Here is a 23,012-nt window from a genome sequence, read left to right on the forward strand (position 1 = left end):
TATGTGTAATAAGTACACGCGCTAATCACATGTGACAAGCTGTCTAGTAAAACGTCTCTGTCTTGAAATCCTCGTGGGGGTCAGCTTATGTCACTATGGGGCACATGGGAATAAGAGAGTGCAGAAAAGGAAAGCTAAGGGGAGCGGAGGACAATATTGAATCCTTTGGTTGTTTACTTGGGGATGCCGGCAAAAGAGAGGTAGGCCCAGGTACTTTCATACTTTCAGAGAAAACTGTGAAGAAATCCTCTCACAAATCCTCTCACGAAAGGATCTCATGAAGGTTCACTGCACATTAACAATGTTTTGATTTCATAGTGAAAAAAACAAATCGATTAATTAATGTATTCATTCATGAGTTAGTGCCCTAGATCTGAATCTACAAGGTGCATCTTTTGCTCATAGCTCCAATTGCGTACGACATTCTAGAATGTTCTCCGGTGAAAGAACCCTATCCAATGAGCCGCTGGGACTGTGAGCTCGGGTTTCTGATTGGAGGTGATGATTTGCTCCCGGTCTCCAAACAAAAATCCCCACCCACATAGAATCAGAATTCAGATGTGGGGGTCTGAAACCTTTAGAATGATTATGGAGATGTTTCAATCTCTGAGGAGTAACTAACATGCTGGGTTAAATACCTCAATCCCTGATGTGCCTTAGGATGAATGGACTTGATATGACATAACTTAGAACACAGATGTGTCCATTTAGGAGCCTGTTTGCAGCCAAATACTTCATCACTTTTGCACTTTTGGTCCTGGCTTGGACAGCATTTGATCCCTATACGTTAAAGCAAATGACCTAGCTATGTGGAATGAAGTTCAAGAGAAACACACCCATAGCTAAAGGGGAAGGATCATTCCTGACGGGATAGGCGCAATCTACAAGTATGGTTTGACAATAAGCAAAGCGACACTTATTGCTATCAGGTGATAAATACTTAGATCATTGCATAGTTCTAATTCATGTGTGTACACTAAGATCAGCCTGGCTAGTGAGCACTGATCAAGTGCTCAAGTGCTCCTAAGTGGGCCCTATAGGAACACATTGTTTGGGGTGTCCCTTAACGGATGCTTGTTGAAGCTGGCCTGGATTTAGTGGTGTCCAGAGGTTACTAAGCTCCTGCAGTATCCTCCATATATGAGCATGTTTCTGTCTATTGCTGCATATGCATGTGCTATATCTGCGGACTTACATCAGTTTTGTTTAACTAAATGTTCAATGTTTCTTTAAACAAACATACATTATTTGTGTTAAAACATTACATTTGCGTCAAAAGTTTCTGCTTTCCACTGAGTTTGACATCCTGTATTGACTGATGGATTAACTGAGGATGATTGAACTGAACTTTTGAATGATTAAAAATGTAAAACAAATGTGAAATACGTGTGAATGAGAGCAAAGGCTTTGTGTTTGACTTCATATTTAATCACATTTCCAGACAAGAAGTCAAATAATTGTATAAAAAACATATAAAAAAACAAGAAATATATGCCTGTTTCAGGCTGTTTACAGTACCAACATGTATAGGAATGGTCCTCTGTCTCAATGTCCTCTAAATCAGTGGTTCCCTTCCTTTAACTTTAGGAGTACCACTAAATGGATCACATGGTATGTTTCAAAGATTCATGACAATATAACGAAAACAACTAAATCATAATAATAACGAGAAAATGCATTTCCTGCAGAAAATGCGGTGAGGGCTGTAGTACACAGTGAGGTTGAAAATATTTTTCAATAAAACCACATAGATTAAGACATAAGGACATTAAGACATACGTTAAATGGCTTAAATCAAGTGAAGGGATTTGAACAAAAGTTCAAAAGCCTAAATGGAGTAAACAATGTAAAGCCGGTATGAAATTAAAACTGTGATTCTGAATAAAGCTGAAATGATATCGAAATTCCGTTTGGATATTATTGAAGATACAAGTGTGTAGATTTGTTAAATGGTTTGAACGAAGGTAAACGGTTGAAATTTGACAGAGTTACGATGTCTTTAGTATTTAAGTGTCAGAATGGGCAGACGGCTTCAATGGGACCAACTGTAGAATATGACGGTTTGAAACTAAAACTGTGATTCTGAAGAAGTTTAAATGATATCGAAATTCTGTTTAGATATTATTGAAGATACAAGTGTGTAGATTTGTTAAATGGTTTGAACGAAGATAAACAGTTGAAAATTGATTTAGTTCCGTCTTAAACAGTTGGAAGTACCAGAAGACGTCCTCCCATTGACTCCCATGTTAAAAAAAGATAATATTTTAAAAGTAGAATATCTTAAAAAGTATTAAATATTTAAAAAATCTGAAACAAAGCTTGGGATTCCAAGCTATTCTTAATATTTGAAAATTTAAAAAATGGAGGAAGGAGATAGGTCCCAAAGTTTGTAGAGAATAATAAAGAAAGAAAGAAAGAATAAAACTTATGAAGAACAATAGTTGAGCGCTGCATGCAACACTCACCTAATGAGCATAGTTAGAAGGCATTTTTACGTTTGAATTTATGTTTGACACATTCAAGTCGAATAAGCCGGCTAGTCGGCAGTGGCGACTAGCCGCCATCTTGTCATCTTTATTCAAGTCATCTTAAATTTTTTCCTTAGCCGATATAGTGCAGTTTTGAGCCGTTTCAACTGCAACTTAAACTACCATCAGTCCTCAGATTAAGACTGATATGCTTTTGCCTGAAAGAGTTTATTAAGAGTCTGCTCATTTTAAGACAAATGTTGAATGCACTCATATCTCACAGAGTGACACATGGCCTTTACCCAACCAGAACCCAGCTAAGAGCTTACGCCCGTCAAACCGAACATTGAAAGTGTGAATATGCTCCTGCTTTTCAGATGAAACATCATAGAACGTCAGCATGCCCCTATCCCTGTCCAGAAACACTCCGAGTCTAGGACCCAAGGGGCCTGTTGTATTACAAGGTTTCCCGCTCGTTGAGTCTGTCCAAGACTCGTACGTCGCTTTATTTCCTTTTACTTTGCCGACCAGACTCCAAGACATCTTATTGGTTCCAAACCGCTCCTTCCTATTGATTCGACTATCAACCACAGCCACACCCACATGCCCGCTCCACTCCACCTCCCAGTAGCAGAGGCCAGGCAGTTCCTCCTCACAGAGCACCTGGGGCCTCATGGACGGGCGCTCGTGGTCTGGGGAGAAACCCTCTATGTCCTTGGCCTTCTTTCGCCTTGCTGTTCTACCATCCTCAGAGAGGACCAGTCTCTCGCCGGCCGTGTTCCCATCAAGCGTGAGCTCAATGCCATCTGAAGGACAAAGAGTGAATACAAGACGGTGTTACCGTTGTATCACAATGATTACTATCTTACATCTTTCATTTCGTATCAATATTCATATGATCCTATCATCCTAAACCAGTAAGCAGAATGTTTGATTATGTATTGTGTATAGATGTATTCCAGCTTAACACTTACACTTCTTTGGAGCTGGCTTTAGCCTGCATTCTCCCCCGTGGTCAATCCTGTAAAAACACACACACACAATTAAAACACTTCAGTAATACACACACACACACACACACACACACACACACACACACACACACACACACACACACACACACACACACACACACACAGGTGCTACACACACACACCTGAGTGTCATCAGACTTGTTTTTGGATCAGCAGCTATGGCAGAAAGCTTCTGTTCTCCAGACTTTTCTGGGTAGTTGTAGCTCAGGTCCAGCTCCTGCAGTGGTGAATGATTGAGCTCAAGCGCTGATGCCAGTGACAGACAGCCAGTTTTTGTCACTCGGCAGCCTGACAACCTAAAGGCCAAGCATCAGGGCAAACAAGGTATAATCATACAGAGCACTAAGCGTGTGGTCATGTTTGAAGTTTAAATTCACGTGTTCATTTATGTGTACAAAGTCACAACATGCACTTACTTGAGAACCTCAAGCCTGCAGCATTTGCTCCTCAGGCATTCAGCAAGCTTTTCCACTCCTGCATCTTTGATATCATTGTGGCTGAGGTCCAGCACTGTTAGGTTAGAGGAGCTGGACTTCAGGATAGAGGATGCCAAGCCTTCGCAGGACTTGGCAGTGAGGTCACACCAGTTCAGCCTGTAGCAAAAATGGGATAGGCATTGAGGTTCAGGTTCAACATCTCGGAACCAAACCTTTTGGTGCCAAACTGATATAAATATATTATATCTATGTAATTGATCAAAAGAAAATTGAAAAATGCAGTCCAAAAAATAGAATCCAGCACACAGCATCTTTTCGATATAAACGTGCAAATACATTTTTAACCAACATCCAAATAGTATATAAATATCTCTTTCTATATATATATATATATAGAGATATATATGCAATAAAAAAAGATGCAGATGAGTCCAAAGCCTTGAAACCCCAAATGTAATACCTGCTAACCTCACAGTTAGCCGAGTGCTGACCACTGTTTTTCACTTAGTACAGTGTTTGCTTAGCCGACCGAAAACTGACAATATTAACCACACAATATAAATCAAAGCTGATTAACAATATGTGGAAATACTTACAAAGCTGTTCTGGCGATTTTCACTAGGGGGAGCATTCCTTCAAGAACCTCCTCTGATTTGACGTATTTTTTTAGATCAAACACATCCAGATCCGCATCTGATGTCAATAGGACAAACATCAGGGCGGACCACTGTGGTCGTGTGAATTTTTCAAACGTAAGGCTTTGTTTCCGAAAGTGGTCCTTTATTTCCTTCACTAGAGAATGGTCATTGAGCTCGTTCAAGCAGTGGAACAGATTGATGCGCTTTTCTGCGTTGATATCTCCATCAATCTTTCTCTTGATGTACTCAATTGTGTCCTTGTTGGTCTCAGGCTGGTTTCCTCCTGCCTGGCTCACTAACAGATCACGCAGAGGCCTCTGGTTTGTCTCCAGGGAAAGACCAAGCAGGAAGCGAAGGAACATGTCCCAATCTCCATTGTCGTTTTCCAAAGCTTTGTCCACAGCACATATGTAGAAGTCGGATTGGCCTCCGACTGTAATAGCAGGCTCAGTGAGCACATTTTCCCCTTTGTTGACGAATGTGACAAAGGCATAAACCGCAGCAAGGAACTCCTGAATACTCAGATGGACAAAGCTGTAAAGGTTTTGCTTTACCAGATCATAACTCTCCATTGAGTTCTGTGTAAACAGGCCAGAGTAGACTGCACATGCTGTGATGTCCATTTGACGTTGCTTTAGGTCATTTTCTATGAAGACCAAGTTACCCCTCTTCAGCTCCTCATATGCCAGCTTCCCGAGGGACAACACAGTTTCTTTGTTTTTCTCGGTCCAGTATGTCTCTGTGCCATGAACGTCCTCCCTTTTCTCATCACCACCCTGAAATTTCTCAATGCTTAGTTTGCACTGTAACAAGAGGAAGCATATGTACATGTCGGTCAAAGTCTTGGGCATCTGCTGCACGTTCTCCTCGCTATGCATCAAGTCTTCCAGCACAGTGGAGGTAATCCAACAAAAGACTGGAATGTAGCACATGATGTAAAGTGCCCTTGAGGTTTTGATGTGGGAGAGGATTCTCTCGGCCAGCTCTGGATCATATCTTTTCCTGAAGTATTGCTCCCTTTGAAGGTCATTGAATCCACGGACTTCGGTAACCAGGTCGATGTACTCTGGAGGAATGTTTCTGGAGGAGGCGGGCCGCGCTGTGATCCAGAGCTGGGCTCCGGGAAGCAGGTTTCCTCTGATGAGATTCGTCAGCAGGATGTTCAAAGGAGCTGGCTTTTTCATGTCCGACCAGTCTATACATTCACTGAAATTAAGATCCAGCCGACACTCATCAAAGCCATCCAGAACAATAAGGATTTTGTAATTTTGATAATTTGTGATTTCTGATGTCTTCATTTCTGGAAAGAAGCTATTTATAATTCCTTCAAAGCTGTGCTCTTCAGTATTCATCAAATTCAGCTCCCGGAAGGGAAACGTAAAGAGAAAATATATGCCCTGATTGACTGTGTCTTCCGCCCAGTCCAACATGTACTTCTGTAAAGCAATTGTCTTTCCACTCCCTGCAATTCCATTTGTCAGAACTCTTCTTATTTCTCCATTTTGTCCTGATTTGAAGACGTCATGATGTTTGATTGCCGTTTCCTGTCTACCACTTTCAAATGATGCTGCTTGAACCCGCCTGCTTTCGTTCTGACCAATGACATCGTCACTCTCACCCTTTATGATGTATAGCTCTGTGTAGATCTCATGTAGAAGAGCTGACTTTCCTTGTTGAGTGATCCCTTCGGAGACTCGTTGAAACTGCTTGATCAAATGAGCTTTAAGTTTGCGCTGGCTTGCAATATCCGGCTTTTCTGAATGGAAATAAAATGTGAAGGAAACAAAATGGATTTAGTGCACACTTAACGTATAGTGGATTGTAGATCATATGCTGCTTTTGGTTTTATAAACATATTAATCAGTATTTACATATAATTGCTTACCTCGTATTTCTGTCTGTTTGTGGATGAATTCAGAGGGGATTCGCTTGGCTTCCAGAGGCCTGGAGAGTATCCAGAGCTGGGCAGACGGAAGCAGATTCCCCCTGATGAGATTTGAAAGCAGCCTACTAACAGGGGCTGCCTCTCTCACATCGCTCAGGGTTTTAACACTGTCGTCAAAGTCTAGTGGAAGCCCATCCAAACCGTCCAGGACAATTATGAGTTTATACTTTTCAAAGTCAGATATTACAAACTGTTGAGTTTCTGTGAAGACGTCATTGAGGAGTCCTACCAAGCTTATTTCTTTGAACTTAGATAGTTGTTGAGAAGTTAGATGGAATACTATTTCTGTGTCCTGTTCTTTTCCCCGAAATAAATTAACAACCTGGATGGGGCATGAGGTGACATGTCTTGCCCACTCTCTGGTGAATTTCTGTGCACGAAAGGTTTTTCCAATGCAAGCCTCTCCAATTGTAAGAACCGTTTGGATTGGTTCACCATTTTTTGCTTTGAAAATATCAGCTCCAGCAACAGATATTGCCTTGACATTCCCCAAAGCATCGCTGCGCTCCTTTACAATGTGTTCAGTGTTACTTTGGTTCGGATGAGCCAAATCGTTGTTATTTGGAAAGTCAATAGTGAACCGTTTCTTCATGCTCTTAGTAAGCTTCTGTCGTCGCTTCATAGAGTCTAAAAGAAATATAAAAAGTAAGCAGAAATGTTAAGTAATTACTGCAAGATAGAAGTATAGATTGATGATAGATAAATGTATAGATGTGTGGATAGCTTATATATACTGTATAGTAGGGCTGCACGATTAATTGTCAAAAAATCGTTGCCTTGATTCTTAGCCCAATTCTTTCTTGTAACTGTATGACCATGATTCTAGCGTATAAGCATTATTGTGCCATCGACCATGAAAAGAATGGGATATGACACGTAACAAAGTGTTTAGCAGAGCACTGAGAACAGGAAAGAACTCTTTTGACTGACACAAGAGTTGAAGCATTGGTGATTAAATTGGTGTGGGCTTAAAACACTCCCTGCCCTATGCTATCTTATAATTCTGCTCTGTTTTTCTGAATTAACAAGTTAATTATCTCAGAATTCTGAGTTTTCATGGCAAAAATAAATCCTGCTCTGCTTTTCTGAATTAACCTAAATCGTTGTGTAACTCCCGTAAACCTAACCCTCAATCGGACACGGACATTAAACACATCGCTGCTCAGACGGAGCTTCACCAGCCACACCAGTCCAGGTGTTGATCCTGGACAAACACTGCGATGTCATCAGATCAGAACATCAGATTAGAATGGGCTTTCTGTCTGAACAACCCCAAAGTCCTGAGGTACGCCAAGTCGGAAAACCAACAACAATGACATCAATATTACTCAAGGACATGAGTCATTTATTTGGGACATGGAAGGTCTTAGAAAAAAGTACACACTCAGGCACCCTCTGCAGGTGCATGGGCAGCTCCCCTCTAGCTGACTTTGGGATGTAAATTGATATACTTTGACATTTTCCTGACAAAAGATTCAGTAGGTGTGTATTGGATATATCCCTCTGTATATCGTCATTTTTTCCAGAATCGTGCAGCCCTACTGTTTAGATCGCTGGATAGACGGATAAAATACCTTGACACTCAGTCACTCGGTCAATGAACTCAGGGGGAATCTTATCAGCAGCTGAGTGTTGGGTTAGAATCCAAAGGCAAGAAGAAGGCAGCAAATTTCCCTTGATGAGGTTTGTCAGTAGCCTGTCCACAGAGGCTGCCTCTCTGCTGTTAGTCAAGTCATTCTTGGGATCAAAGTCAAGAGGAAGTTGACACTTATCCAAACTATCAAGCACAAATGCTATTTTGTAGTCTTTATAATCTGATGTTCTATGTTCACTGTCTTTTCCCAAGAAATTATCAAGTAGTTCCTCCAGACTTTCAATTTTTGTTGATTTTAGTTCACTTAAATTGATTGCAAATAACATATCAATTTTTCTGTTAACATTTCCCCTTCCCCAGTTCAACATGAATATCTGTGACTGAAAGGTTTTACCAATACCGCCCATCCCCTTTGTTAGCACTCTTTTTATAGAGCCTTTGGATTTGGATTTAAATATTTCATTATATTTAATTTGTGTTCTTGTGTCGTCGGCTCCAGTTTGGATCTCTCCACCTCCCTTTTTGTTTTTCTGCTTTCCTGTGATGAACAGGTCAGTTTCAATATCCTCATTCCTCAGGCGTTTCTCGTACTGATCGATGATTCTCTTCTTAAGGTTTGTTGTGAGCTTGTCCTTGGCTGAATAAGGAGATAAGATGATACAACGACTTGAATGCAAAAGAGAGAGCTATAAAATGTTGCAATCAGAAAAAAAGTAGGAAAATAATTCATAGCCAAGGACTGGTGATTCCATTTATGTTTTATCCAAATTAATATCTTACCTTTTCTCTTTTCAGCTTGCTTTCTTTTTTCTTGAATGCTAGGGATGACACACATAAAATAATAAAAATAAAACTGCATTCCAGAAAAGATCATAATCTGCCACATCCAATCCATACAAGTAATGATGTAAGCCATCCACCAACATACCTATCTACCTAGTAATCCTACTTAATCAACTGACTATTTATGACTGACTGTCTGCTTAGCACCCTTTCACACAGTGGTAAAGCTTTTGATTGACTTCTTGAAAAAAACATTGTATGGTGTATTTTATTGTAAAAACAAAGATGTATTACTTTGCTTTAAAAATCCTCACCTTTCCTCCGATTCTCCATTGTTAAAGTCTAGTACGTCATCCGTCACAGAGGCATTGCTGGGACGCTCATCTCGGCTACATGAGACAAGAATAGGGGAAAAGTTTTATAAATGACTGATTATATACATCCCCACATAGATGTTTGAACAGTGGAAAACTGATACAAAAAAAACAATTAAAGAGGGAGTCATTGATTTTTGAAAAAAAGAGGGACCAAAAGGCATCCATAATGAAAATGGTATCTCCTGAAAAAACGTACAATACCTTAAGGTATATATCCCCAATATATACAATATACGATCACAATTCATTTAAATGTGGCTCCATATGTACTCATGCATCTGTATGCATCCAACAATATGTGTACTTCAATGTGTCTAAGGGCCCTATTTTAACGGTCTGAAACGCAAGTAAGAAGCGCCAAGCGCAAGTAGCTTTGTGGGCAGTTCTATGGCGATGTCGCTAGTTTACCGCCGCAAAAAATGACACTTGCGCCCGGCGCAAATTTAAAAAGGGTTGGTCTGAAGTAGCCTAATTACCCGTAGGTGTGGTTTGGGCGTAACGTGCAATAAACCAATGAGAATGCCAGCTCCCATCCCCTTTAAGAGCCATGAGCGCATTTGAATCTCTCACTTCTCACTTCTCACTTCTTATGACAAATGTACTTATTGTAACAAATGCACTTATTGTAAGTCGCTTTGGATAAAAGCGTCTGCTAAATGCCCTAAATGTAAATGTAAATGAATCTGACAAGTTGATATTTTGACAGCGCGTCTGCAGTCTCCGATGAGACAGATGCACATGAATTTCAAACTTCAAATGGCTCAGTTTATGGCCAAATAATACAGCCTAATTCACACATGGAATAAGGTTTTCATCAGTATTGTATGCATTATCGTTATCGACTTGTGTTCCTAATATGCATGTGTCCCCCCGTTAATATACATTGCCATGGACTGTATTATGCGTTACGTGTTTAGTTTACGTCTGTTTAAACAGATGGACGCAAACACACGCGCCCGCATTCATTAATTATTTTACACATACACACACACGCGCGCCCGCATTCATTCATTCTTTTTAACACTCACTCGCGGTAAAACAATGTTTTCTCACGATCAAATACTCATCAATCCTAAAAGTTATGGGCATGTACACGATTACATTTACATTTACATTTAGGGAATTTAGCAGACGCTTTTATCCAAAGCGACTTAAAATAAGTGCATTTGTTACAATAAGTACATTTGTCATAAGAAGTGAAACAATATATCGCTGTCGGTACAGTAAAGATGTTCATAGAACCAAGTGCAAGTATTACAATCGCTAGGCTAACCCATTCCCTGTGTAAAGCAATGATAGCAGCTACTGTAGATGCTACACAGTTAAGTACCTTGAATAAGTGCAATGTACAAGTGCCAGGACGTACAACATTCAATGGTGGCTGTGCATTGGTTTCTATGCAGAGTCGAGGTGAACTCTGAACAGGTGAGTTTTGAGTCGATGATTAATGGAGCGGTCACTCAGGGAGAGACCGCTGAGTGTAGGTGAGAATGCTCTGAGCTTATCTAGGCTACATGGAAACACAGGAATGTGAAAACAGTGAAAAACGGCTACAAACAAAGTAAAACCCCATTAAAGAGGCATTCACTGATTTCTGACCACAAGAGGGCACAAAAGGCTGCAATCCTGAAAATGCTATCCCCTAAAAAAAGTACAATAGCTTAATTTCATTATCCCTTATATTTATTATCATAATTTCTGTAACGACAACAGTTGACATTTTAGATGTGGCACTATATGTGCTAATGCATCTCTCCCATCAATATGTCCATTTGGATACAAGTGCCTTCCAACTGAGCAAATTGCAAAATATAATATTACATCTCCTCACCTGGACCCTTCCGCTGATTCTCCTTTGTCGAGGTCGGGTGGATGCTCAATGGATTGGTCACTCTTCATCGAGACACCGCTGGGTGTAGGTGAGGATGCTCTCTGCTTATCTAGGCTACATGGAAACACAGAAATGAAACATTAAAAATGTTAATGTTTTACAACTGAATTATCCTACACATTTCAGAGATATTTAAACAGTGAAAAACTGCTACAAACAAAGTAAAACCCCATTAAAGAGGCATTCACTGATTACTGACCACAAGATGGCACAAAGGCTGCAATCCTGAAATTGCTATCCCTAAAAAACGTACAATAGCTTAATTTCATTATCCCTTATATTTATTATCATAATTTCTGCAACGACAGAAATGTGGCACTATATTTACTAATGCATCTGTACCATCAATATGCCCATTTGGATACAAGTGCCTTCCAGCTGAGCAAATTGCAAAATATAATATTACATCCAGTGGCGGCTGGTGATCAAAAATGTTGGTGGGGCACAGTAATAGACAGCGGGTCTGGGGTCTGGGGTCTGGGGTCTGGGGTCTGGGGTCTGGGGTCTGGGGTCTGGGGGGGGAACCCCAGGGGCTGGCCACTACCTATTTACCTACTATTCATTCAGACTCGTAGCCTACATCCTGACTTGCAGGGCCTAGACAAGCTTACACTGCATATGACCTACTTTATGGCAATTCCACCAGCCATTGCTATTTGACACATTGTTGTTATTCTGATATTGAGACAAATCATGATCACTGTCCTATAGTGTCAAATGCAGTTCGAAATTTGGTTCATTTTGTTTATATGCTACAGGCCGAAAGACTAAATTAATATGTAACTTACTTGCTCCTTTTAAGTATAACATTGCTAAGGTAGTCCAACTCCTCCACTGAAAAGGGTGGAAAGGGCTTACAACTCTCTGCTTGTTAGCGATCTATCTTTTCTCTGTAGTTGTGCATGTAGTTGTGTTGCGCGAATGCTGCTGAGGGATGTAGCCTATTTGATTGATTCCCTGAATGGTCCAATCATGTGGTGATAACAAAAAAGAAAAGCGATACCATTGGCCTAGGGCGCACACTGGTGCGACCCGAGGGCGAATTTTCTTGCGCCAATGAAAAGCTGTCTCTGCTTGATAGACAGCAAAAAGTTAGCGAGCTTACAATGACTTCAACATGGCCGGCACCCCAGACTTGGAGGAGGGCTTTATTTCGAATGACCAATAACTACCCTAGCCCAAATCATTGACGTTCAGACGCATTTAAATGGTTGCTGGCAGTGACAAGTACATCACACAATTAAACGAGTATAAACGCTATGTATTTTTGTTGATTTATTTTGTATTGATAATAGTTGATTAATAGTTGGCAGATATATTCAAGTGAATATTTCATGGAGGGGCGGCGCTCTAGCGCCCTCTATTGACCCACCGCCACTGATTACATCTCCTCACCTGGGCCATTCCGCTGAATCTCCTCTGCTGATGTTGGGTGGATGCTCAATGGAGCGGTCACTCAGGGAGAGACCGCTGAGTGAAGGTGAGAATGTGTTCTGCTTATCTAGGCTACATGGAAACACAGGAATGAAACACAAAAAATGTTAATGTTTTACAATTGAATTATCGTATACATCCGAGAGATATTTGAACAGTGAAAAACTGCTACAAACAAAGTAAAACCCCATTAAAGAGACATTCACTGATTTCTGACCGCAAGATGCCACAAATGCTAAAAAAATCCTGAAATTGCTATCCCCTAAAAACGTACAATAGCTTAATTTCGTTATTCCTTATATCTATAATCATATTTTCTGTAACCACAACAGTTGACATTTTAAATGTGGCACTATGGGCCCTATCTTGCATCCCGCGCAATTTACTTTTCACACCGACGCATGTATCTTTGCTAGTTTGCATCCGGCGCAAAGCCGATTTTCCCCCCAGCAAACCTGCGGCACTAAACTTGCGCCCTGAGAGGCGTGTCGACGAAAAGCAGAGGTGTGTTCCAGCGCAAATGATACATCGTACTATCTTACAGATCGATAAAGCAGTTGCGCAACTGACCGACAAATACCTGGTCTAAGTGCACTAGCGGATAGCGCAGTTGGTGTTGCTATTTTGACGTACCATGGCAGGTCGGAACTGCAAATTTTTTCCATAGGGGTTGCATGAATGAACACTGTAATCAGTCCCTCCAGAAAAATGCTGTGTTTTTTTTGTGATTGTTGCTGCCAAAATCCTTGATTATGCGGCACGTTTTCTTAAAAAATGCGATGAAATACGCGGCATATTTATGCAATTTTATGCAATGAAATTGCGGAAACTTGCAAACATTGCGGGAACTTGCAAAAAAATGCGGGAACTTGCGAAAAATGCAGCTTTTCGATGACATTCACATCGCGTCATTACGTCACTTCATAACGTTCCCATGGCAACATGGGGAAATAGCTGCTCTTGTGTGAAGTAAACGCAACATTTTTCAACTTTCTGCTAAGATATATGTGACTTTTTTGCAACGAAAATGCGGGGACTATGAAATCATGCAAGCCCCGCATATGTTGTGCGTAAATCTGCAATTTATGTGGTGAAAGTGTGGCATATTTGTAAAAATGCGGCCCCCGCATGAATATGCAGACTTTGGCTGATTATGCGTTGAATTATGCGATCGCATAATCGCGTTTTTCTGGAGGGACTGTGTAGTAGGTTATGCCATGCATTAAAATAATAATAATAACAATGATAAACTCGAGCAAAGTTGGCTATATCCCAGCCCTTATATTTATTATCATAAATATAATAAATATTATACCATTTGGATACAAGTGTCTTCCGACTGAGCTAATTGCACAATATAATATTACATCTCCTCACCTGGGCCCTCCACCTGATTCTCCATTGTTGAGTTCTGCCAGAGTCATGAAGATAGATGAAGACACATGAAGAATAATCATATACATCCCACAGAGACATTTTGGAATTGATTGCTTTAAAATTGTTTGCAGTTGGACAGTATACAAATACAATTTACTAAATGTTCATTGTCGCCTTCCTGGTTGTTTCGACACATTTAGAACCACTTTGTCAATGCCGTTAATAGGCAGCCCACATTGTGTGTGTGTTTGTATGTGGTTGCCCCCCATGCTATTTTTGGAATGAATAAGTACATAAAATAAGAAAATTTAAATAATTTAACTTACTGAGATTTGTCTCGCTCCCAAAGCTGATGGCCTGTAATTTAAGCGGAACAGGACAAAAAATATATATTAATTCAAACATCGAATTAATAGAAATAGAAGTGCATTTAACATTTAATTTATTTTCCACCCCATTCAAACATTTATTTAATAAATAAAAATATATATTCCATTCAATTCAAAATTGCAATGTGTAAGAGTAAGTCTTTGGGTTACTTAAAGTAATCCCTGGTTCTTTTATAACAGAGTGAGGTGTTTCACTATGGGAATCGCTTAGGCGTGACCTACTATGGAAGCTCCAATTGCAACACGTCTGTCCTTGACAGACAGGTCGGACTGTGCCACAGGGCCCCGCCCCCTGCACTTTTATAGTCGACCTTCCCTCCTCAAATCATTCTATGCCGGTTTCTTTCCGTGTAAATGCTAGGAGGGACGTGTTGGTGAAACACCTCACTCTGTTATCAAAGAACCAGGGATAACGTTAAGTAACCCAAAGTTATTTTTCTTACTTTGCTCTGTGTTTCACTATAGGAGATATAGACCACTCCCGTATTGCATACGTCTCCCGAAGCCATGCAAATTCTTCCAGGCAGCAAATATCAGTCTGAGTCTGGTGAGATCGTCTCCAGCACGGCTTGAGAAACAGAAGGCCCTGAGACATCTAGCCTATAAAACTTAACAAAGGTGTGAGGTGCAGCCCAGCTAGCCGCAGCACAAATGTCACGCACTGTTACGCACTGTTACTCCTCTGAACAAGGCCAATGAAGTAGCCATGCCCCTTGTGGAGTGGGCCCTCAAGCCATGGCGGGGCTGCAAGCCCCTACATCCATAAGCAAGAGATATAGAAACAGCGGACACTGAGCGTTTTCCCGCGAGGCGAAGAGATCTACGGCTGCCACGCCGTACCTCTGCCACATGAGTCCACTCCCCGTACAGGGGGTTCGCTTTGGACAGAAGACCTGCTCCTCTGTTCGGGACACCTGGTACATGTGTCGCCCGAAGGGACACGAGCCTGGTGCTGCTCCTCACGATAATTTCCCGAGCTAACTCGTGTAGTTTCAGTGAGCGAGTGCCGCCCTGCCGGTTGATGTATGCCACTACAGTGGAATTGTCTGTCTTTACCAAGACATTGTGGCCCCGGATAAATTGTAGGAAGTGTTTAAGAGCAAGGAACACTGCCCAAAGTTCCAGGACGTTTATGTGAGCCTGAGCTAGATTGTGGCTCCAGGTGCCATTCACTGCTCTGCCCATCATTGTCCCACCCCACCCTGACGAGGACGCGTCCGTTGTCATGGTTACCCTGGACGACACCGCCCCCCAGCGGAACGCCCGCTGTTCTACAAATACATATATTACAAATACATATATTCTACAAATACATATTTTACTGTTTAAATGAATATTCCTTTCCCGGGGCTCATCTCTTAAACCCATGTGGTAAGTCATGGTGATTTAAGAACAGGTTAATAAACAAGGCGATGAATGGATTTTAATCAAAGACCTCACTTCATATAACTGTAATGCATTATATGTAAACTTCGTATAATTAATGTTTAATATGTAACTCTTTGTATCTAATGCTTGAATGTATGCCATACGGGTCAGTAAAGTTAAGTTAAATGGTAATGAGGGGGGGTAGGGTCCTACTTCTTGTGTGTGGGGTAGGACCATTAGATTAGAAGCTCTAATTGGCCTAGATAATCACAGCTTTAGTTACCTCTGAGATCCCGATCCGAAGAGCTCAGTTCTTTTGCAAACCAACTCAGGTGATGTTAATACTCTCTGCGGTGACAATAAAGCCTTGATCATTCAAACCTAGTCCTTCTCGACCTCTTGTAATTTGTTAGAGTATTAGAGTATTAGGTAGTGGGTTTTATCCACGACAGTAGCGACCCTTGGCAGCGTTGCTGTAACACAAAAACAACTGTTGTGTAGCACGGAACGCGGCTGAGCATTTCACGTACATAGCCATTGCCCCGCACCGGGCACAAGAATCTGGCTTTATAGAATGAGGCGGAGGTTGCAAAGCCTTCAGCACAGTATTGGGTCGAAGCAGTGCAAAGGTGCCGTCCCCGTTAAGTAACAAGCAGCTCGGGCCGACAGACAGAGCGGCCAACTCACCGGCACGTTGGTAGAAACCAAACCCAATAAGAGCGGCGTCTTAAAAGACAGAGAATCCAAAGGGGCTTGAGACAGAGGCTTTAAAGTGTCCCTGGATAACCCACACAACACGGTGTAAGCACGTGAGAAAACAGGCTTAACAATCTCTTGACCAGTGGGTGATTGAAAACCGGTTACCGTCCCAGCTTGTGTGGCCAGCAGAAACGGCTGCAGCATAGACTCAGATAGTGGAGAAAGCCCAACCTTTCTCCAGTAAGCACTGTAGGAGAACAAGCACGCCTCCCACCTCACAAAGAGACACCACTTAGAGAAAGCGCCCCACCACATCACGTAGAGGGAGGAAGAGGAAGGCGCAGGCACTCTGGATATTGTTGAAAACCACTGCTGGCAGTCTCTGCCCTGCAGGATAAACCTCTCAGAAGTCAACCAACAGCCATCCCGACACATCGGGCGGGTGGTGCACTGTCCCATCCCGTGGCCTTGTGGTCTGACAGACACCAGCCGTGGCACTGTGCGCGATGGCTCCTCTAGCTCTGGAAAACCACAGAGCTGAATGGCTCTCTAGGGCCATCAGAATGAGGGACAGATCCTCCTGTCTGATCCGTTCCAAAAAAGAGGATAAATCAGTTGAAGCGGCGGGAACGCACACAAGAGAGCCCGCAGCCAAGGTGTGTGCGCCATCTAGTCTACCCCCCAACGGGGGAAGATCCTGATGGCTTAGAGAGAACCACAATCTGCAGTGGCTGTTCCGAACCTGAGGAATTTGGGATGGAAGCACGATTTCTTTCCAAGAGACACCTGGGCCCTTCATCTGATTCTCCATGGTTGAGTGGAGTGATGAAGATAGATGAAGATAGATGACGAATTATCAATATACATCCCACAGAGACATTTTGCAATTGCTTGCTTTAAAATAAAGTTGTTACAATTTACTAAATGTTCAATGTCGCCTTCCTGGTTGGCACTTAGAACCACTTTGTCGATGCCGTTAATAGGCGGCCCACAGAACTGGGCGTGTGCTTGTCCCCCATGATATTTTTAGAATAAATAATGACATAAAATAAAAATATAAAACTATATAATACATAAAATATAAATCATTTTACTTACTGTGAACAGTTTGTCTTTTACCCCGCCCTGTAATTTAAGCAAACGGGACAAAAAATATATATTAATCCAAACATTGATTAAATAGAAGTGAAGTTGACATTATACATTTATGTTCCAAACCAAACCAAAGCCGCAATGTGTAAAGCCGGCCATACACCATCACCGAAGCGCAGCGGTGCGCATTTCACACTCGTCAAAAGCCGCCCCTAGTGAAGGGGCGCGCTGCAGCACCGTTGAAAGAAGCAGAACAACAAACTTGGTCGGTATAGGCAACCATAACGTCATACCAGTTGTTTTATGACTACATATATGGCCCTGATGCCCATGATCCTCTGCTTGTGCTTACAATGATAGTAACATTAATTCATATTTACTTTATGTAGGGCCTACTGTCGGGCACTTTACTTTATACGGTTTAGTCAGTTTACACACTTGATTTACTTGCATTGCTCATTCTTTTTGCATTGTGGAATTATTCATCTAGTGCATCAACAATCTCCGTGTACAGGACCTTGTATCAAGCTGGGATTAACAAAACAGCTTTAACCTTGATAAAAGGTCCTGTAGCCTACACATGGAGATTGTTGATGCACTAGATGAATAATTCCACAATGCAAAAAGAATGAGCAATGAAAGCAAATAAAGTCTGTAAAGGGACTAAACCGTAAACAAAATGCCCGAAAGTACTTAAAGTAACTGTGACTATCATTGTAAGCACAAACAGAGGACCATGGACATCAGGGCCATATATGTAGTCATAAAACAACTAGTGTAGTTATAGGCTACTATAACATAGTTATAGTAGCCTATAACTATGTATACCGACTAAGTTTGTTGATCTGCTTCTTTCAAAACGGTGCTGCAACGCGCCGCTTCCTATTGGTGCTATAGGGGCGGCAATTGACGCGCGTGAAATGCGCACCGCTGCGCTTCGACGCCGGTGTGTGGCCGGCTTTAGACGAGTGGTTCGAATCTCCCTGTGCACATACGTTATTTTAACAGTTAAACAGTAGCGTGCGGTGACCCTTAATTTCAGTGGGGCAGAAACTACTGGCGTATGACAACACCCACAATTTGTTTTTGTAATATGTATATTTTAGGCCTATATAGGCTACATATATAATATTGTATTAGCCTATATATGCTTCACATCACTCACCCCCTTGGTCCATATATCCCCTTGTCCTATGCACACACTTGCTCGAAAAAGTAGACATGGGAAACAAAACACAGCGTTTCTCTTTGACCACATATCAATTAAACCATGCTCGGGTTCTGTTGTAAGTTTTCACCCTATCCTTCGTTTGTTGTAGGCCTATAATGTTTATGTCCGGTCTGTCTGGGACAAGTTGTTTGCTTTCTAACTTCTCTTCCAATTGTAACCTCTCAAATGTTGTTTTTTTAAACAGAAACTCAACACTGTTTATCGCAGGTGCGACACCACTCGCCATATCTGCATCTGATATAGAAACGACGAAAGATACGCGAGGAATAATTTGAGTTAAAACCTTTTTTTTTGTTATTATATTTCTAATTGTGCCTTGATTGCCTGGAATAAGTTGCATTGGTCAATCAAATTAAGTTTTTGTTTTATAGCCGCTTGTTCTGGATTGTCCTGTGTTGTCTTATAGGTAGTGTTGTATAAGGAACATTGTTTAGGAGGACTGTGTGTGTGTGTGAGAGAGTGAGAGTGAGAGAGAGAGAGAGCGCGCGAGCGCATGTGTCGTGTCGGTCAGATTACAGGCGTGTGTAAATTCTGGTAAAATGACCAGGCGCTCAAATAGCTCTTGTAGTTACATTTAATAGATATAAGCGGCGACGTACTATTTTCTGTTCCCCACCTTCAAAAAAGTATGTAGATTACAGGTTTTGTCTCATTTGGCTTCCTCAAAGAAAATCCCCACGACACCCACTGTGCAGGGTTATGCGACAAACCATACGGAGGAACGCGGTAGCTGAGCATGCGGCCCACATTGATCGGAAATCCTTGAGAGAATATAGATAGTTAATTATTATTAAAAATAGACTTCGAGCCATGATTTACTGAGGAACTATTTTTTTGGAGCATGATTTTGCAACCTGCACCTGCCCATATCGACGGCACGCGCCTGCAGTTGAATAGGCCAATTATTAAATATGAACAAATTCATTCCGTGGCACAATTCGTCCTCCATACACGTCGACAGTAACACCGATTGATTTGAACAAGGTCTATCTCGAAATTCTGCAGGACACACAATGCCATTAATGCTATATCATTGGTTTGGAAAACGATCTCGATCAATTATTGGAAAGATAAAAAGATGTACCGAGTGTATATGCCTACATTAGACCTACCTCGATATCAGCTGTGTCGTTGGACATTCTTTAACTTCATTTAGATAGCCTTCATATTTCAGAGCAGACATAAAACACAACCCCCCACCCACCCACTTGTTGGACTGCGGAACACGCGTTTTGAAAGTAAAAAAAATGCGAAACAACTATTCTTTTGGTTACCGAAATTAATAATCCAATGAGAAATATAAAGTAAAAATCCAATTGCCTTCTTACATCATATGAAAAACGGACTAATCACACTTGGCGGATAGTGTGTTCGTGCTTAAAACTCAAGAGGAAGTGACACTTAAAACGGGGAATTGCATCTTTAAAGCTGTACCACCATGCGTCATTATTTTAACAGTAGTAGTAGAACACATTTTTTATTAATTTGTATAATCGTCAGGGACAATGCAGAGAACATTAAAGGTCTCCAATTTGAATAACTTTAAACAGATGCCTTGCAAAGAAGGTTTCTAGCTTACGCTTATTTATAACCAGTGTCTCTGGCTATGCCTTTCTGCATTACAAGTTAAAGTACAAAAATACAGGTTTTAGACAAAGTATTTATCAAATGAAACAGATGCGTAACTGCAGGATGGCTGAACATCAACTTAGAGCATGTGTGAAAGTTTAGTTCAGTGCTTCTTTGGTAAAGACACGTTGTGCTGCCTTGACAGTCAAGTCACGCTAGGCTCTGTCTTTCTCCATCCTCTGCCTCTGCTTGAAGCCCTGGTGGGCGTGGCCAACACGTGAAGAGGCCTGAGCTGTTGCCAAGCGTGATCCCAATCAATGTGGTCACTCACAATACAGAGAAGCATATTGTATGAATTGTTCATCCTTAACTGCAAATTATTGTTTTATTAATTTTTGAGTTGTGAGGCTTAAATAGGCGACGCCAGGAACACTGAAGCCGTTCCAAAAGGGATAGCCTACTGACAAGTATTGGCCATCAACAGAGCTGCTGTAAATAAACACATACCTCCAAGTACTTCAACAATCAACTTCTATGCAATATCAACTTGGACACGTGCGACTGTGTATTAGACGCTCATGTTTGTCACTTTGTTGGTAGCAGATGTCTCTGGAAAATGAATTATAAGTCAGGGCTCGACCTGGACCCTTGTTAGCTCCAGGGCCTGGTGCTCTTAAAAGAGTAGTGCAATGTGATTTAATACTCAAAACTAAAGAAATTCCTGTCTCTGGGCCTGAGGTCATAGACTCGATATTCCCAAGAGATATTCCCAATATTAGTGGGAACAGTGTGGCAAAAACAAAAGATCACACAGCGTTGTGTTTATTTCTGACTGTGCGTTAATATTAATAAACTGCATTGTTGGGGAGGTTGTGGTGTGTTTTTTGCACTTGTGTTGGAATCCTGTGAATGTGTTTGGGTTTCTATGTGCATTCATGCTGGTGTATTTGGGTGTGTGTGTCTATGTGCATGCACGTAGGTCTGTGTGTGTGTGTGTGAGTTTCCCTGCTGTCATCTAATCCGTCGGGGATTCCTCGGCTCGTGCCCTGAGATTCCACCCCTCTTTCATCAGCCAATCACATCTCTCGTGCCTTCACCTTCCCAGGATCCCGCAGGTCTCGGGAGCAAGGCTGCAGGGCGTTGCCATGGCGCAGGGGTTGAAAGGTCGCTCCACTGGAGGTAACGTGATGAGTATGAGAGTTGACAAGGAGAGAAATAAAATACAGACAGCGGGAGACGGACACGGTTTTATGCCCTTGATAAATGCCGGTGTGTGTGTGTGTGTGTGTGTGCGTGTGTGTGTGACTGTCTGTTCAATCATACGCATATATCTCCTTTTATCAGGTTCCCCTTAATCAAAACACATGGTGCTGGTTAACTTCTCCCATACCTGATCACAAGTGTTCCTGGATCTGCGGCCGGTAAACAAGAGAAATGTGATCCTGCCAGAGATCATTAAAGATAGAGCTTATTTGTGGAGGCCATAACCATGACCAAGGTAACAGTAAACAGCTCCAGAACATCTTATGGGTGTCTGCACGGGCCTGCTGTTGATTCACTGCCCTGTTGATAAAGGCTGGTTGAGGCTTAACATCCTGTGAGGGCTGGGGTCTCCTCATCTCACACCTGATTGCATCATATGATCAACTAGAAAATAAATTTCCTGCAGAAAATGCGGTGAGGGCTGTAGAGCAAAGTGAGGTTGAAAATATTTTTTAATAAAGCCACATAGATTAAGAAATAAAGAAACGTTAAATGGCTTAAATCAAGTGAAGGGATTTGAACAAAAGTTCAAAAGTCTAAATGGAGTAAACTATGTAAACACGCACACCATTTAAGAAAATGTAAATGGTTGGAAACAAATAAAGTGACAGCTGAATGAAAAGCGCAAAGCATTGCTAAAAATGCAGAAATGTAAAATGAATTGAACTGAAGAATCTGAAAGGTCAAATGTATTGCCCTGGTGTGCGTGTGTTTGTGTGTGTGCGTGTCTTTAAAAGAATAGCGAGCCGGTGCGTGATTAAAAGTAGCCTAATAGAACGTGAAAAACAGCCCAATCTGGCACCACTGCCTGAACGTCCTCCAAAAGTAGACCCATCTGGCGGGAAAAACTGCCCAATCTGGCAACACTGCTGAACGTCCTCACGCTCCAGCATCAACGTCAATGAGATCAATGAGACCAACTGAAAACGAAGCCGGTATGCAACTAAAACTGTGATTCTGAATAAAGTTTAAATTATATCGAAATTCCGTTTAGATATTATTGAAGATACAAGTGTGTAGATTGGTTAAATGTTTTGAACGAAGGTAAACGGTTGAAAAATGATTGAGTTACGATCAGTGGCAAACTTAGGCCTTTGGGGGCTCCAGGCGAACAGTAATTTTGGGGCCCCTGCATCTACCGGTCTAATGTACCTAATATGGCATAATGAGATACTCCATACAAGGGATGAGCAAAAGTCACTATCCTTCTTTCATGCAACTGTTAATTATTTATTTACCTAAGGTTTCCAGGAGGTCACAGCAGGGGGTTGGATAAGGCATTGTGGTCTATTTGTGTCACCTGCAAAGTGAGAATAGCATACAGAACAAAAAGATTAGTTATGGTGACACATATTACACTGACTGTTAACCTAAGATGTCATCCTTTACCTTAGGTATCCAGTAGGTCACAGCGGGGAGTTGG

At 41.6% G+C, this 23,012-nt stretch overlaps 1 protein-coding gene across 2 annotated transcripts; it reads right to left on the reverse strand.

The window, feature by feature from the left end:
- Positions 1 to 1,533: 1,533 nt before the first annotated feature.
- Positions 1,534 to 19,991, reverse strand: LOC307079700 (uncharacterized protein). Of its 2 annotated transcripts, XM_079742182.1 has the most exons (15): positions 19,870 to 19,991; positions 17,533 to 17,559; positions 14,305 to 14,335; positions 13,979 to 14,012; positions 12,563 to 12,673; positions 11,108 to 11,221; positions 9,214 to 9,288; positions 8,897 to 8,934; positions 8,097 to 8,753; positions 6,463 to 7,149; positions 4,536 to 6,333; positions 3,919 to 4,095; positions 3,625 to 3,798; positions 3,443 to 3,489; positions 1,534 to 3,274 (listed from the first exon to the last, which is right to left on the reverse strand). In XM_079742182.1, exons 1-15 carry the CDS (start codon positions 19,894 to 19,896, stop codon positions 2,739 to 2,741), a joined length of 4,533 nt encoding a protein of 1,510 aa, XP_079598308.1. In that variant the 5' UTR covers positions 19,897 to 19,991; the 3' UTR covers positions 1,534 to 2,738. The 2 variants fall into 2 exon arrangements, with proteins under 2 accessions (XP_079598308.1, XP_079598309.1); XM_079742183.1 differs by lacking the exons at positions 13,979 to 14,012; positions 14,305 to 14,335; positions 17,533 to 17,559; positions 19,870 to 19,991 and having other exon boundaries at positions 11,108 to 11,216; positions 12,563 to 12,653.
- Between the last annotated feature and the right edge of the window lie 3,021 nt (positions 19,992 to 23,012).

Source organism: Pollachius pollachius (genome assembly GCF_949987615.1).
Source record: "Pollachius pollachius genome assembly, chromosome: 8".
Lineage (NCBI taxonomy): Eukaryota > Metazoa > Chordata > Actinopteri > Gadiformes > Gadidae > Pollachius > Pollachius pollachius.

Coding starts and splice junctions, on each gene's coding strand:
- LOC307079700 (XM_079742182.1), bottom strand. CDS start 19,896: ATGTCCAACGACACAGCTGATATCGAG. Junction 8,935..9,213: donor AATGGAGAATCGGAGGAAAG/GTGAGGATTTTT, acceptor TGTCATCCCTAG/CATTCAAGAAAAAAGAAAGC. Junction 7,150..8,096: donor CCGAGTGACTGAGTGTCAAG/GTATTTTATCCG, acceptor TATTTCTTTTAG/ACTCTATGAAGCGACGACAG.